The 18,230-nt window shown below is 38.3% G+C and overlaps 1 protein-coding gene across 1 annotated transcript; it reads right to left on the reverse strand.

Annotated features, from left to right (window-relative positions):
- Positions 1-7,258: 7,258 nt before the first annotated feature.
- Positions 7,259-14,926, reverse strand: LOC140940190 (uncharacterized). Its single transcript, XM_073389107.1, has 7 exons — positions 14,815-14,926; positions 12,347-12,524; positions 11,671-11,900; positions 9,736-9,933; positions 8,754-9,163; positions 7,685-7,875; positions 7,259-7,371 (listed from the first exon to the last, which is right to left on the reverse strand). The coding sequence occupies exons 1-6, from the start codon at positions 14,867-14,869 to the stop codon at positions 7,687-7,689; spliced, it is 1,260 nt and encodes a 419-aa protein (XP_073245208.1). The 5' UTR covers positions 14,870-14,926; the 3' UTR covers positions 7,259-7,371; positions 7,685-7,686.
- Positions 14,927-18,230: the final 3,304 nt, after the last annotated feature.

Genomic DNA, 18,230 nt, shown 5'->3' on the forward strand with positions numbered 1-18,230 from the left:
CGAAGAGAAACTTAGCTTGAGAAGGCAAAACAACAACTTTGCACGTGCATCACACTTTTTTGTACATTTCTTTGCCGTCAACTGCACGACTACCTGTGAAAATGCCTAATTTCATGTTTTGTGAAGGACGTAAACAAGCAATGACAAAATTCATTCTCTCGGCATGAACTTGGATATGGTTGATAGAAATTCAGCTCCAGAAGAGTTCGCTTGCATTTTACAAAGTAAGTACCTTACGAACAGAGTCTCCTTCTAATCCCGATAGAAACTGGAAAAATGTGAAGTCCCTTTTCCATGCGACTTTTTCGTGGTTGTCAGCCGTCGTGGCATCTTTTAAAATTCCCTAGTATTTACGGAAGACGTGACCGATGCAAGCGTGAATACCTGTTGTAAGCTCAAGCTTGTATTTTTGGAAAAGCAGGCAGGCATATTTTTTGGAAAAGCGGGCAGACAGTATTTTGAAATCAGTTGGGGATTTTATATCAAACTGAAAGTTTCCTGACTGCGTGCATTTCTCTGGTGCATGAGCCAGACAAGCCGTGATCAAAACAATAGCCGTCGTGTACGAACTCACGAAAAAAAACTCAGGAGAAACTGTTCGCCGATTGGGCACAATAATACAAAGCATTTTTTGTGCCCAATCAGGAGCCGGCGTCCGCCTGAAGTTTTGGAAATAGTTCGGCGAGAGTCGGTACCCAGGGGCTCTTTCGCCCGTACTTGAAAACGTTCGTCGCGCCCTTTCTCCCAACCCGACTGACTGCCCCTGGGTCTCCGAGAATGCTACGATCCACGCGGTATCCACTCAATATGGGCACCACGAATTTAGAAACCTCGGCTTCGCGAAGAATTATATGCACTCAAATATAAATATATGTCACCAATAATGACTGTAAATTTAAAAAAGTTGTGCTTTTTTCTATGATATTCGTAAAGATATTACAAACCTCTCAGAAAGAATGTGGATTTAGATACTTCTGCCATCACACAGACGGCTAATAAAAAGCGAGCAATCTCCATCCTTGAAGAGGGGAAGGTTTGATCTCTCAGCTGAATTGTTGGCAATTGCGTTGGTGTAAATAGTTTCACGCGATATTAAGTTCTTCAGTGACTGCGAAGATCAAGGAAAAGAAACTATAATCTTAGTTTAGTCTTAGTCTTAGTGAAATGAGTAATACGATAGTAGATTTTTAGAATTTAAGTAACTGAACTCAGTACAGGAACCGAATTAACTTTTGGTTCGAAATTGGCGTGCAAAATACGAATAAGGGTGAGTTTCCACTGTCGTGTTATTTTTTTACGTGCCTACGCGCGTAAAATTTACATGCGCAAAGTAGAGGCGATGCACGGAAGGCCAAGCGTAAACGCAAAAGTCGAGGGAGGTTCAACTCACCTCCATACATTACCTCTATTGTATTTTTGGGCGCAAATTTTAAGTAATGATTACGCGACAGGATAAATCCACCTTAACTGAAAACCGTTACATAAAAGAGGAAACTAACAATAAGCAAAATAAACTTAGGCCTAACGTGCTGTTCAGATCATCAATGAAATTGACGGTCACGAATGAACTTAAAGAACATCTTCTTAAAAAGCAAACCATCACCCATTAAATTGGCCATGAGACGTTTAACGGTGCTTTTAGAATCAGATTTAGAATTTTCTCAACCTATGACGATGAACGTAATTGATTTATGATTTTCAGTGCAGAAGCGTTCATAGTTCCATTACCTGACCATAAATAAAAAGTAATTGCTAAATGCCTAAAATTTTCTCGTCAATTAATCATTTAAAACGCAAAAATTAGGTAGTTTCTATGAATGAATTAATGGTGCTATTACATACCTCTTCAGTACAATATTTAACTCATTAGAGTAAGCCTGCCTAAAATAAAATCCACTCTGGCTGTCCAACGAGTAAGAACAGAAATGAAGAGTAGTTGAAAACCAAGAAGCAGCTTAATAAATATAATTACTATTTCATTTCGAAAGGAAGTTTAGCTGTCAGTCATGTTGCGGCAGTCCATGTTTAACGATCGATATTGCCTTATTTTTTAGGCTACTATACAGTAGGCAAAATAATGACTCAAGTATATGTCCAAAAGGCAGTTCCCTTGTGACAAGTTAAACACTTCATTAATTACCGTTGTTATCAAAGAAACGTAATGGTATCCTGTACTTTTCATTTTCTGTAAATCACTGCATTACAAACTTAACCTTGCTCGAGTGTAAAATTTTGCTCGAGTCTTTAATGGACAGAGTTTGTTATTTTGTTAACTGGAGTGACGCAAATGTTATAGTAAACAGCTAAATAAACAGCATAAATTTATATATGTATCATAGATTTCTACAAAATCTAATTCTGTAAACATTTGAATCTATGTAGGCTCCAAGTTATCTAATTGAAGTTTGCTGGGTTAATAACTGTTTTTATATATATATATATAAACATCATTACTTCTTTGGGCAATTTGCCTTAAACTGGATGAAAAATAACAAAATTTGATGCATTAATATTTTAATAAAATCTTAACTTGGTTTGCCTATAACCACATGAATGAACTCAAGGTCATTGTTACGTAATATTTTTGATATTTTTAAATATCTTTATATATCTTCACGAGTTGCTTTGATCTATTAAGAGTCCAAAAGCAAATAAAAACTCAGGAAATGACTGATAAGTTTTCGTGCCTCGAAACAAGATGTGATGAAATGACTCGCGGCGTCACAATCCTTCCCATTCTGTGCATTCTTCTGTTATTATTTGCGCGGTTCTGTATCTCGCCACTACAAAAGCAGTGTATACAATTCCAATAAATGGTCACGAAAAACATTTATCATTTCAATGAGGCTCAAATATTGAGGAGCTATTTGATATAAATTTTCACGAGAAATAAGAAAAGGAAAGATCATTGTTATTTCTCCTTTTGCAGGAAACCGTATAATCATGCATGTTTTATCGAAGAGAGGAAGACAAGAGGTACAAGGCTATAGACCTTACAGGTTTTAAAACTGTTCTTCTTTCCACTTCCTATATAGAATCCTGATCAACTGTTCTTTGGGGTGCCCATCAGGGTTAAATTTTTAAAACGAATTACAGTGAAACCTGTATTAAGCGGACACCCTTCGGGGAATGCTGTAGTGTCCGCTTAATACAGGCTGTCCGCCTAATACAGGTTTCAATAGATAACGTCATATGAGGTGTCAAATGCCATTCAAATGAACAGTGGAAACGTTGAGAATACTCCCAGAGACTATGACGATATACGTTTGCATTAATTTCTTTATTTTAGTGAACCCGTACCATAAACATAGATTGCAACTCAAATCTGAAGAAATCAGATGAGTGAAACAAGCTCTATACAAACAAAACGAAATAGAAAACATAACTGTGCTGTGAAACTACTCAAATAAGTTCGGCAAGTCACTTTTTTTTAAAAAAAAAGGTAAAAAATGAAAATTTGTGGGTGGCAGTCTTTCGCATTTCCGGTGTCTGGCATGTTGGGTGGTGGAATTTAATTACAAGTGTCCGTTTAATACAGGTTGGAAACAATAGAAATGACCATTTCAGGTACTTTTTAGGTGTCCGCGTCCGCTTAATAAAGGTTTTTATTGAAAGTAAATAAGGGAAATAAATTTGGGGACTTCAGCTACTGTCCGCTTAATAGAGGATGTGCGCTTAATACGGTGTCCGCTTAATACAGGTTTCACTGTACAATGAAACTATCACACGTGTTATTTACGAGTCAGCGTACTGCTATTGTTCTTAAGGCTCTAATACAATCGTCACACTTGTACCCCAGCATGTAACAATTCTTTGAATTGGCTCCAGCTTACCTGTTTATATCCTGTTGAAGGTTCAGCTCATTGATCAGTCTTTACAAAGCTAAGATTTGTCCTTGCATGGATATATTACTTTGATTTCTAAGACTATATTTAGGCAATGAAACTGTTTTTTTGTCGTTTGTTACAACGGATGGCAAGGATGAATATTTATTGAAACTTTAAATAAAACTGAGCCAACTTTTTCAAGTTTCAATTCTATACCTGTAGGAATCACCAAGAATAATTATTATGGTTAGTGCTCCCTGATGAAATTAGTTTGATATCTTCTTCATAACTCTACAGGGGCGTTTTGTGTATGGAAATTAAAAGGCACTATATGCGATGACTACAGCACAGAATAGTCCGATTCCAGAAAAAACGGAAAGTTGCATGGAAGTGAGGCTTAATAGCCCTCGCGGCAAATTTGAAATAACTAACAAGGCGGACGATCAAGTCGATCTTACTCTAACCTGAGATCAGGCGTTATTATTATTATTTTTTTTGCTTCTTTGTTCCTTTGAAAGACATAAAGGGATAATAGGGAGAGGGCATGATCTCAGGCTAATCTTACTCCAGAGGACATTCCTGGTGCTAGCCCTAGTGAAGAAGAGATAGGAAAATTGACCGTTGCTCACTAAAGGTTTGACTAAACTGCCGGTAATTTTAAAAAAGAGACTCAGTGTTGGAGAGGTAGATGGACATCATCCGGCTTCGCACGATCGATCAGCTGTTTCAACTACAAGCTTATTTAAAAAAAACAGCGGTTGTAGACAGATGTTTTCTCAGAGTCAAGAACCTCTATGCAAGCAATGAAAAATTTAAAAAATATATAACCATGACCCAGAGGGCCGGAGCTTCACTAAAGCAAAGCAAAGTTAGCTAGACAGAATGGAGAACTGAGGGAAAATGGGGAAACCTCGAGTGATGCAGCAAACCACTTCAAGAACTTCCCCACCGCTGATTCAGCGTTTGGTGATGATTTTACCGTCCTTCCCACGTTCGTTCCAACTGATGCATCAAAACACCTAAGGAACTGTGGAAAGAACACCAGGAAATCTGCTGATGCCGTTGCCGAGTTTGCAATTAAGTTTTAGGGCTCAGAATGCTCTCATTTATTCACGACCTCCTAGCGTGCGAGTCCAAATTCCGAGGATGATGTTATTTACTTTAGAGCGCTTTGCTGGGCCTCCTAAAGGAAATCTGTGAAATACAAACAGCTGTACAAAGTCAAAATGGTACTTCAGAGAAACGGCAAACGCAAAATTCTAGCTGCCGAGTGTGACAAGCGAGTATGCTCAGCCGGAAAAAGTGGTTGTTGCTACCATATGATGGCGGTAATCTGGAAACTGCATAAAATATCCAGACAAGTTCAACCTACTGATAACCGTAACTGTACCTCCAAACCTAGAAAATAGGGGAATACCAGGAAAGAGGACTGTACAACATAAGCCAACTTTAAAGACAGAGAAACTTTTTAAACCCTGCCATTCCTCAGACATCCAGGGAAGAAAGTATCGAAGTGTCCATCCCATGCACGCTGTTCGATCCAATTTCAACAAAATCACGTAAGTTAGACCTAGAATATTAAAGTTGAAAGATTGAAACAAACTATACAAAAACAGTTTATCCTGCTGTTCCATTTCCGAAAATGATCCCTGATGGGGATAGTATCAAGTTACACAATTGTTGAAGAAGTTGCGTATGGGTCTGCACTTTACGTCAGTCGATTGACATTTTTCATTGCTTGCAGGTTCTTGACCTTGAGAAGCAAGTTTTGTATGAAAACATGAGTCTAAATCGATATTTAAGCTTGTAGTTGAAAACAAACAACATAAACAGCTGATCGATCGCGCGAAGCCGGATAAAGTACACCTACCTTTCCAACAGTTTCTTTTTTATAATTACCATTTTGATTTATACGGCGGCATTATAGACAAAACTTTAGTTGAGCAACGGTCAATTTTCCTATCTCTACTTCACTAAAGCTAGCACCAGGAATGTCCTCTGGAGTAAGGTCGACTTGATCATCCTCCATGTTAGTTATTTCAAATTTGCCGCGAGGGCTATTGAGACTCACTTCCATGCAGCTTCCGGTTTTTTCTCGAATCAGAGTATTGACCTAAAACAGCAATACCCTCGTGACATAGTCCCTTTAAATGAGGATAATTTTATCTATGACAATCTTTGTGGAGCACTTTTACCCCTGCCTTATCGATTTTCATATGCTCTCTCCATGACTGGAATCAAGGCATCTCCTCAAAGAGAAATACTCCCTTGTCACGGATTGCACATCTCTACAACAGGCAATGCCTGCGTTGATATTAAAGCTGTGTTGAGCCAGCAGGTAACAAGCGTGTGGTTTTCTTTTTTGATAGCGGAACTCCCGGGCAGCGAAGCATCATGGGTAGAAAATTTGGTTATCTATTTCGTCCGTGCGTACGTCCGGCCATTCATGTTCTAAAGCGGATGTGAAATGTCTTACTTACTAGCTAAATAGTCCAAAACATATAAAATTGTGTTAAACTTGATATTGGACATCCATCATAGTTATGATCAATTGACATCAGTCATATAACGTATCGGCTGACCAGTGTCGCATGACCGCATCGCGGGCTCAGGTGTCCAATTAATTGAGGTGACCTATTTTTAAAAGTTCTGTGCTGACCAGTTATGGTATTCAACTGATTGCAGGTTCAGAAAACTTTTATTTAGAAAGACATTTCTTAAGAGTTCCCAAGAGAGCTTTGCATTTGGCCTTGGCTAAACCTGAATATCAAGCCTTCAGCTTTGAAGCCCTGAACCCAGATACTCTTGTTTCTGTTTGAAGACATTGTCAAAGCCATGAGACTGATGATTATGGGGAAGTTTTAACGGCTTATCTTCGACGTGAGCCACTGAAAGTGAACTTTGCTTCTTGACGGTGTAGCGAACGGAAATGTTGCCGGATTCTTGATTTTCATCATGCCAATTAAAATGTTGGTCACCCAACTAAATAAATTAGCCAGGAGTGTCAATCACATCAGCCGGTGGCTGCCTTTTTCTAAACCTACTCAAATATATAAAGTATGTAGGGAGTAAGCACTCTTGTGACTGGTTGATTACGGCGGAGTTGGGAAACTCGAATAAAGAATTGCAAAGTCGAGGGGGTATTAAGGAGTGATCCGGGGGAGACCCTAGAAAATGTTAAAATTCCAGCCGTCGGAAATGCGTTCCCGAGCATAATAACGGGGAAATTAATTGCTGAAATTCAAGATTTTTTTGCAATTTTGTAATGTTTGCTACCTTTTTGTCGTAACTTTTCATGCGCGTTTTTTACGTCAACGGTTCAGCCGCGAAACCTCCCCCACCCCCCCACCCCCACCTCCGTCCTTTAGATGTGCAAAAGCGAAAGAATTAACGATTAAACAAAATAACAACTGAGCTATTTCAGAGGAAGTTCTCTGTAGGCATTACAGTAATTTATTGCTCTCTTTGACATCTTTGCAACGTTTGACATGTAACTAAAGCTATCTTTTTTCACTTAATACTGAGCTTCTTTCCATGTTTTCACCTGAAAAGAAAAAACAAAATAAGCCATAGACATTAACTACGATCTGTATAATAGACTTAGGTTCAAAAGAACAATGTCTTGGTGTTTGGCACGATAAATTACCAACTGGCGCCTCGGCTTGAAAATCGTTGAAAAGACACTGACACAAGCACAGCTTGTGGTTTTCCCGGCTAACAGCAAGGGACACGACTTTCAAACTGCAGGAAGTCGCTCGAAGAGTACTTTTAATTTCTTGGCTTTCAGAGTGGCATAGCTCGCAATATTGAACTTTGGTGCTATATTTTTGAGTACGTAAACAATACTTAATACTCACTCTTAGTAATATTTCAATTTAGATTTCATCGCTGCACAGGATTTTTGAACAATCTCGTCTAACTTGGACACAAGTTGGTCAAATTGTTGTACGTGAACGACGTTGTCTGGTTGTCCCATGGCGATCTCATTCAGTTCTTTGTTATCCACGCTCGGGCCGACTCCGATTGCAACGACCTTCACCCCCCTATCCTGTTTGTGAGAAATCAAGATACTCGTTACTCTCTTTTTTACCTGGAAAGCGCATGAGTAAAAGGGTCAAGGAAGAGGAAAAGTCAGTTTTCTTCTCTCCCTTATCCCCCTCCCTTGTCAACTCCTCTCTCAGTGGTATGGCTTACTTCAGAATTGAATAAACAGTAATAAGAAGCAACTCAAATACAAGGAAAGAAATTTATTATTATTCTTTTTTATTATTATTATTATTATTATTATTATTATTACTATTATTATTTCGAATCGTTTAAAAAACCATCGAATATTCATACATTGTGTTAATAAAATTCGAGCTGTAACAATTGCAAGCAAGCTCTTTATTTCGAATGATGCGCGAGGGAGAGATCATTTATATTGTCCCGAGGTTACGGCTTTTCAGTCGAGCTTCTGGGTGGCCTGTGCTTTGAACAACCCACGCAATCGTTTTGCAAACACTGCATGGGAATAAAAAGCTAGAAAAGTATAAAAAAAGTCAAATCTTAGTTTTTCTCAAAGCTTTAGTTTAACAACTCACGCGATCGTTTTGCTAATACTTCATGGGAAGAAAAAGCTAGAAAAAGTGAGAAAAAAAACTGAAAGCTAGGTTTTTCTTCCAAGAATCAGTTCGATTCGGTTTCCTCTAAGACAATTCACATCTCAAGGAAAAACCAACAGAATACCAAACATGTCACTGAAGGGCCGAAGGGCAGTGTGGCCGAATGGTAACATCCCAGAGCCTCTGAGTCTCTGTCGACCTGGATTTGTTTGGATTAGTTAAGTTCACTCCTAATTTAAACAATTGTATTTATCATATTAAACTATTGCAGTTAGCGTCTATTTGAAGAAAAGTGTGTGTGAAGGTTTGAATACATATTTACCTTGTAAGCTTTGAGAACTTTCTTGTAAGGTTTCGATCTCGAGCTAGTCTTTCCATCTGTTAGAACAAACAGTACATGAGGAACATCAGGTCTCTGACCGTGATCAACTTTAAACATCTCCTCCATGGACTTATCCATCGCTATGTCCGTCCTAGTCCCTCCCGGTTGGTACTTTAGATTCAAGATGGCTTTTTTGAGAGCGACGGCGTTCTTGGCGCGGTCTGATTTAAAGTCCCAGTCCAGATAGGCTCTGTGATTGTAATGGATGACAGCCACATGTGTCATTCGATGCGAAATGTGCATCTTGTCAACCAGCTGGATTAGGAAGGCTTTCACTTTCTCGAAATTGTTGCGCCGAACGCTGCTTGAGGAGTCGATGTCGATGCCGACATCCATCACCTTATCACAGTCTTAAAGGAAAATAGGAATAAAATGAATAAGCTACTTTAAACGCTTTTCCTTTAAGGTTCAGTTTTAAATTGCTGTTCAACCAAGCATTTCAAACCATTAGAAATGTCGGTCAGCCATTTTAAAAGCCTTGACTTGAAGATGCTAAAATAGACGTCACACATATTTATTTCTTTAAACAAATTTTAATTTTTAAAGCTTTGTTGCTTTTTTTTGGGTTATCCTATCATTAAAACCTTTTCCAGGAAACTTCATTCTCAGTGATATCAAACCAGCTAAGAAATTAAATGCAACCGGTAGTAATAAGAATAGCCCCTGTTTTTTCCGTTAATCCTCATGGGTTTTCTTGGCTTCGTAGCCATTGTTTTTCGTTTTTCTTCTTATACTTCCCTTTATTTTATTCGGGGACAAATGGATCATTACGCCACTTTGAACAATTGTTTACGGGCAAAGAAACCTTTAATGTACGGTTTTTCGCAGTTCGTAGTAGTTTAATTAATTCTTTAAGGCCTGATTTGAGCTAAGGTTAGAGGAAAATTAGGTAAACTGTTTATCGAGGCAATAGCTGTCTTACTGTTGCATTCCTGATAACACATCGTTGAATCGTCTGGCCAGCCAAGTCGGCGACATGACTTTCCATTGCCTTGTGGTCTGGGATTGGTGCAGGTCCTCTCACGTGACTTTCGCCCTATTCCACATGACTTGCTGCATTTACTCCATTGAGACCACTGGGAGTAACCACCGTCAACATCCGGGCTCTGAGGACCTGAATCTGGAAAGGAAAATTATTACTTAACTGGAGGTCTTGTTTTGGGATGTTTATGTGAAATGTTTGGACCACACATAGGGGGCGGTTTACATGAGAAAACTCGCACCGGCGTTAGTTTCATACCGGGATGACTTCTTGATTTCGTAACGCGTTTACATGATGACTGGATCACTTCATATCACGTTTATATGAAGATACTCTTATGTTATGCTTATGTTGATAAGCTAGTAATAGTTGACACTACAGTTGACCTCGCCACAAGAAAAGGTTTGATTAGAAGTGGTAAGTTTTCGCTATTTCTTTTTCACTTTTTACGCAAGGTAACACTTAAAACAAAGACTTTATAGAAGGACATTTGTGAGCAGGGGATACCTCATCGCAGAATTTAATCACTTAGCGAATTTCAATTCCGTAATGGTGATCGTTCCATCGCTCGGCTAGTGATAAGCTAGCCGTTGATTCACTCGTTTGTATAGTGAAACTTGCTTGTTTCAGTTGTTTGTGGACGGAGACTTTATATTCCCCCAAAGAGAGTTGTGTCTGGCAAATCGTTGCGAATCAAAGATTGTGAATGATAAACTCGTGTTTGCCAAACTCTGAAAGTGTATATATGCGCCCCTTATAACTTCATCCGCAAAGGAATTGATAAGAATGACATTAGAATCCATATTGTCCGGGGGTGCAGCCGCTGCGGTCTCGGTGTGTGCTGAGTCGTCCTAGACCAGGTCGGGGCCAGGGCAATGTTTGCCGGACGGCCAAAGTCGTATGCTTATTTTAAACTTTACAACCGGGACATTTACTAGTCTTACTTGGTTTAACCATAATAGGGGAAAAGACTAACGAAGAGCAAAAGGCAGTGCAAAAGCAACTCTAATATGCGTCACGAACAAACATTCAACGAGTAGTGAAATATGATAAACGACAATCTGATACTAGTAGAGGTTCTGTTGTGCAATTAATCCCTTTGAACACGTGCATGCCCAAAGGGGTTAACTTAAAGAATGTCTTTTGGTCCATTACTTTCAAAACGCCTGCTCCACAGACCAAAGTGGTCCCTTTGGGCATTTTCTGTTTTACGTCATCCTAACCAATTCATACTTGCGGGCGTCAACAATAGTAACGTCATCATTACCCAACGTTTCCATGCGGCCCCTGATCAAACAAATCGGGCCTAGACTTTTTTCCTTATACTGACTGTATATTTCAAGTGTAAGATTAGTATTTTTGTATATATACGCGCGAGCTGCTAGGATGCCTCCTCGGGATTTCGAGTGGTCATTTCGCGTTTACATGATACCCCTACCGGAGTCAGAAATTCTCGCTCTGGTACAATAACCGGGGTGAACTCACGCCGACATGACATTTTGTGGTGGTATCATGTAAACAAATACGGAGCCACGAGAGGGAACCAGATTGAACTCGCGCCGGTGTCATGTAAAACACCCCCTTACTTTAAAGTGTTTTAACGCTGGAAACGTAAATTTGGCGGGTTAACAATTAATATGGTGACACTTATTATGCGCGAGCGGTCCGCGGCCAGATACGGCGAATGTGAAACCGCGAACCCTGGGATACACAGCCTGCGAATATAGCCGTGTCACCTCGCTCCTCGCCACTAGGGACATTAGGGAACTTAACCCTTGTTTAAGTTCCCTGTTCCGGGTGAGGAACATCCCTTGCTGTATCTCCAGGCTATGGGCTATCAAACATTTTGATCCCGCACTGACTGATGGTTCTTACTTGATGTTAGCTTGTAGATGTAGTTAGTAAGCTGCTGCCCGACACATTCCTGATCTTGAGCTTGTACGCAGGCGGTTGGTTTTTTAAGATTCATGATACAGCTGTCTGACACGCCGGCGCGACTGTAATTGAACTCGGCGAACGGTCCACTCCAACACTCGCCGTAAAACTGCAGACCAAAGTAATTATAACCTTTTTGCAGGGCTCTTTCGGCACAGCGACAGGCAAGGCTAAAGGGAGTAAATCAAACTTGTTTAATAATGTATTTAGAATGAAATTTCCAACGTCAACTTAGACACTTATGTCCAGAAAAGCATTCAACGGCGAAAATGGCAAAAATTTGCCGGAGGTTTGGAGAAAATTCAAGGGGAGATGTTAAGAGCCGTCCCTTGTATACTGGCGCATTTGACGAAAATGTCAAATTTGACAAAAATGAAAATGTGACGAAAATGGGAAATTTAGCGTACATTTGCGAGTTCAAATGAGATATCAAGAGGCTCTCTTGTAAAGTGACAATTTTGGCGAAAATGGCGAATGTGACAAAATCAGCGAATCTGGCGGAAAATTCTAATCACATGGTATCTAGCTTTCCTTCATTTATAGAGTTATTGATTTCTTGTGTTATACAATGTAAAGTAACATTACTTTTGTATGTGTTTGATAAAATTTACCCTACCTGTGAATCGATTCTTTCCACTTGTGCCAGTTCAGAAGATAACCCTGCTCATGGGATTGACTGTATCTATCCCTGTCGTTCAACAGCATCTCAGGGAGTAGTCGGGAAGGTGTATCTCTATCTTGGTAGCAACCAATTTTTGTCCATTCTCGTTTGCATGTGGCGAAATTGTTTTGACCTGGGTTGTTAACAAAACAGACTACTTTTAGAGAGCTCAGTCAAGCAAGGCTGTTTTATGCTAAAGCTCTGTACAGCAGCACTCTCTCTTTCCAAGCTTAGTATCGTTTTCTTCCTCTTTCTTTATCTCTTAGAAGAAACTATAAATTTATCGTCTTTTTTATTTATTTATTTATTTATTGAATTTAAAATTGTATTTTATCTGTTTTAAATTTAATAAGTTTGAAAAATTTTGTTACACTCGACCCACGACAAAAAACCAACAATCCTTGGTTTTAGACGAGATTAGATTTATACTAGATTTTTTTTAGCCTGCGAAAACAGCCGTTTCCCTTCGCAGGCTAGGAAAGAACTGATTAATAAAACAGAATTGCTTGAGACACGGTACGGTGGATCCGTTTTCGTACCTGGTCATCGCCACTACAGTGAAAGGGTGTAACCAGGGTAATACTGATCGATTCAGAAAATTGAAAAAAAATCCCTTCTAACTCATGCCCTGTGACAAAATAGCAATTTTTATGGCTCTCTCGGTCAATATATTTTGGTATTGCATGCCAGAGTCAATAGGGCCATTTACACGAGGAAAAATAAGACGCGTCTTACATAGGACGCGTCTTAAATAAGACGCGAACTTTCCGTATAAACGGCACATTTCGTCTAAAATAAGGCTCGGCTTAGCTAAGACGCGTCTTATTTTAGAACAGCCCTTAACACCTGTTCTTAGATAAGACGCGTCTTAGCTAAGACGAGAAAAACTTCGTATAAATGACCTTCGCGTCTTACATAAGACGCGAACCCATAGTACGCATGCGTTAATTTTTGGGGCGCCACGTTGGATTGACGTTGCTACGGGCAACATTCACATGAAAACGAGTCAAGAACTGAAATAAGACGCGAACCATTTATACGAGCTGTTCTCGTCTTAGATAAGACATGCTCGTATAAATGGTACAGTTCGCGTCTTATAAATGGCCCTATAATGTCAATTTAGAGAAAAATCTTGTGCAACTAGTCCTCGAACTGAGGTAGCTTCGCACAATGTCACAAGATTTTTGTCAGCCCCCAAAACGTTCTTTCAGCCGGCAAAAAATGGGAACGAACAATGCGTCCTTGAAAAACTAAAATCCAACTGGTGTTTCTTTTATCCGCCTCTGGCATTGATTCACTGTCTTGTGTCTAGAAGCCGTGTTAACCCTTTAAGTCCCAATAGTGACCAACATCAATTTTCTCCTAACATTATCCATACATTTTCAAGAGATAAGGTTAGGAGAATTGATAAAATGATCACCAAAGAGAAAATGCCTTGATCTTTCATTAAATTCTCTCCTCTAATTCTCAAAGGAAATGTACGTAGATCACTTTGGAGAATTTGTTCCTGTATATTAGGGCCTAAAGGGTTAAAAGACGGCAACATTCACCTTTTGTGGTTTCATACCAAACACAGACAAAAAAAAAAAAGAAGAAAAAAACTCGCTTTGTTTTAAAATCTCAGTCCTGTAATTATCTCAAGAATCATCTAAAATGTTACTCGGGGAAACCTTCATTTCCTTTGGCATTTCATCGAGTCAATCAAATGTCATTTAGGTCGACATACGTTTGCCGTGGGCAGGTGATGCTAGCGCACACAACATGAACAGATTTGACATGTTGACCCGCTAACATTTCAATTTCACTCTCAAATTAGTCTAAATTAAGTAGAAACCCTATCGTGAGTTAGTACGGTTACTTTTGTTTCTGCTAATATGGTAAGATTTCATTAACGTGAAAGATTGAAAACAAGTATAATTTCGTAAATTCCTACGTTACCAATACAGGAATAATATGAGTTAAATTATTCCAAATAGATGCTCTTATTCGAGTAGAATTAACAAACAGTTAAAGATAAATTTTTAAACTACAAATGTATAGTAGTTTGTTATGGCCCTCACGACTAATCAAAGGAAATGGTATGTACACCCGATTATTTGAAGCAAAAATGAAACGAATCAAAACGGAAACTTTTGTTATAGATCAAAACTTAGTGTTTTAACCAAACTAAACGCGAGAGAAAAGCTACAACGAACTTAGGCACACTAAAGTTGTCACCGAGCCGTTTATCACATGCCTGGGAATTAAATGGGTGTTGATGGGGTTTTTGTGAATCAGTTTAGTAAAAAAGGATAAAACCAATAACAACAACAACGACGACAGCAAAATATAACATAATGACTTTCCCCGTCACAGTCAGTTAACAGACTCTCTGGTTAAAGTATTTCTGTAAAAAAGAATTACTTTAAATACATCAGTCCCACCTTGTGAAGACCAAGCATGTAGAGAGAATACAATGTAAATTAAGACAACCTTCATATCTTGATGATTCTGCAAAAAAGAATGAAATGTATATCAATTTGAAGATTACCTGGAGTCAGATAGAGTTGTATTTAAAGATTGAAAAGAAACACGACCGCAAAAATTTTCCCTGTATATGGTGTGAGTTGGTTCGAGGCATCTCAGTTATATACTTCTGTGTTGATTTGAAAATCTGATGTCCCATTCAAGAATTCTGGTTAGGTTTTAGGGTTAGGTTTGACACTGTTAACATAACTGGGATTTTACCTTAATCAATTTTTCTCAACTCGGTCGATTCTTTGCTGCCAGTTCTATATCAAAGTGGACGGTGATTTGGTCTCTGTCATGTTTTATACATTAATAGAGAAAGTAGATAAAAGGATAATAACAATTATGTTAATCGTGCACAAACATTGATAATACAAACACGTTTTTTTGGCAATCGATTTGTATATCAGTGATTTCTGCAAGGGCCAGTGTTAATTCATTATTTACACGCGTCGGAAATGAGGCAATAATTGTTGCTTAAATCATTCTGTCTATCTCTGTTTAAAAAGTATCATCTCTTTATAAAACAGAAGCTTTGATAAATTCCCTCAATTGCATGCAATCTGGGGAAAATGCACAGTTTTAGCTACTTAGAAGGCCAAAAAAGTCTCTAAAGCATAATTTAAAAACTTCCCTTTAAATTCGATAGTAAACTTCTGCTACAAAGAGGACCATGGTAGAACAAACAAACCAAAAATAAACTAGTCAGCGTATGTTTAAACAGGTGATTTGATCTGTATTGTTCTATGAACTGTTTCTGTTAAACAGCGCAGTAAAATCAGTATCGTTTATGAGTGATTAAGAAAACTCCGATCGCATTTTTTAGTTCATATATATATCTCACTGTGACTAAAATGGAATCCTGTTTACGACAAACAAGTTCATGTCACGATCCCTGCATGCTCTTTTGAAACGAAGACAGATCAATAAGAAACGTCTTTCGCTATTGTTGTTTAAAAATGTTGTATTAATAAAAAGGAACAAATACGACGCTAACAAAAACATGTCTAGATATTTGAGGAGCTATCCAGATGAAGTCACATTGTACTATTCTAGCTAATTTAAAATTTATTGTTTAATTCGTTTACTCTGATGAATAAAACTCTGTTTGCAGGTTCTTTACTTAAGGTAAATGTACGTGAGTTCTGTCGCATTATTAACTTTACTTATCGGAAATGAATTTGTGATAAGAAAAATATAATCTGATCATATTTTTATTTTTAACGAGCTTTCAAAAGTGTTTAATTGACCAGTCATAGGAGGCTTTGTTGGATGATCTTGGATAGCTCTTACTATCTACCGGATTAATCACTATCCAGCGGATACGACTATTCGAGAAACTAACGGCGTTATCCACTGCATAGAGATTTGTCCAGGGGAAACTAAGGCGTTATTCATCACCTTTTGAACAGTTGGTTGGGGCGGGTTTTACAGTTCAGAACTGAAGGCCTTTGCCCATTTTTCCCCAGAAAAGGTCCGTAATACAAACGATATACAGCTTATACATTGCTAGAAATTGATTTTCTGAAGAGGATTCTGTTCACTTTAAGGAATTTTTGTCACCATAGGAAAGAAAGAAATCATCCAGGAGGCTTCACGATTTCGCAGTGTATCATTTAAATCTGTTTAAAGCAGTTGAAACTGAAACATAAAAAGAAACAAATGAAACGGAATAAAAGCCTGCAGTGACTTTGAAACTTTCACTTTTGAAAAGATTGAGTATTTTTGCGGAATATCTGATCAAGAGTCGTTAGAGAAGAATGCTTCGTTTTCATTGAAACATCATTAGTCAATCCCCTTTATACGCCCTAGCAACGTGTGAAAACCATGAAACTTAGCAGCTTCTGCGTTTCTGAAAACTGTTGTGGAAGCAAACAAAGGAAGAAAATATACTAAAGGAATAAAGGAAAAGTTTTGCAAGAGAAAGTTTTTCAAAAAGTCCTATTAGCTGCTCTCAAACGACATTGAACAATATATCCTCATTCTAAACGCCTTTTTCTAATTTTTCGCAAATTTTGCAATTTTTGCAGCTGCGTGCAAACCTGGACGTTTGGGTAAAACTCAGATCATGGCAATGACATAACCTGACCCCGTGAGAGTCAGTAAGGACCCTAAGAAACGAACGAATCTTCTCTGTAAAAGTAAAGATTTTTTAAGATGTAAACTGGACCCTTTCAGAAGTTCTGTTAGGAAATCCTACGTTCTGATTGCCTAACTTTCTCGCCGGTTGCACAGTATTGAGATATGTCCAGGTTTGCACGTCTCTCTCGGAGTGTTATCAATGGAGACTTGGCATATCCGGACTTTACCAAACTGAGCACAAGTTAGGCATGTTGTTTTATGTTAGTTTCTTGAAATACTTTGTTAAAAACTAATCTACTGTTCTCAGTAACGAACGCAATTTAAATGATACAATACATTAAGATGAAAGTCGCTTTTTTTAGTATGAATGATAGTTAACTTCTTTCGGACAAAACATAACGTTACGTGTTTGAACATTATCATCCACCATGATCCACGGGAGCGTTCTTGTAAGCGATGAACCGATACCTCCTTTTCATCCGATTCGGATTTTGAAGCTAGTGGTATATGCAATCTAAACTGAATCATTCAATTATACTGTTAAAGGCCTTAAACAGATTAGCAGAAAAGCACTTATTTAAGAATGAATTTGAAGAATTTTACGAACATTAACTGGGTCAAAAGCCACTAAGTATACTTTTACCGCACGTTCCCACAAATACCGAAATGAGATGACTTACCTTTTGTAAAGCTCTCTCTCTCTCTCTTTTATCTTTCTCGCACAAATGTTTATAACGCAGCAACTGCCACAAATAGATTGCGTATATTTTGACCGAAATTACTATGGATAGTGATATTTCTTCCTCCGCAACTTAACAAAAACAATTAAATTTCAATTTAACAATTATTTGTACATGGTCTTGTAATGAAAAAGCCCGGGCTTTTATCAAGTTTTAACCAAATTAAATTCTTCACTCAGTAACTTGATTTAAAAAAGTTTGATTATTGGCAGAGAAGAGCCTCAAATTAAAACTGCATTGCTGACTTTGCTGAAAATCAGTGTTCAATGTAAAACCTGCAGGGAGGGAAACAAAATTAATGCAGTTCCTGATAGCAAATTTTACAATTTTGAAACTATAGCGAGTAATGCACCAGTGAAAGTTTTTCTCGCTCACGCACTCGGTAGTTCACCAGTGGCTCAAATCACTTTTTACCACTACTGACAGGACAAATTTCGACGGTTTTCAAAAAAGTAAAAGAGGACTTAAAACAACCATTTGTTTCTAATTTGTATCATACGCTATTTTAG

Source organism: Porites lutea, chromosome 1 (assembly GCF_958299795.1).
Source record: "Porites lutea chromosome 1, jaPorLute2.1, whole genome shotgun sequence".
NCBI classification, from domain to species: domain Eukaryota; kingdom Metazoa; phylum Cnidaria; class Anthozoa; order Scleractinia; family Poritidae; genus Porites; species Porites lutea.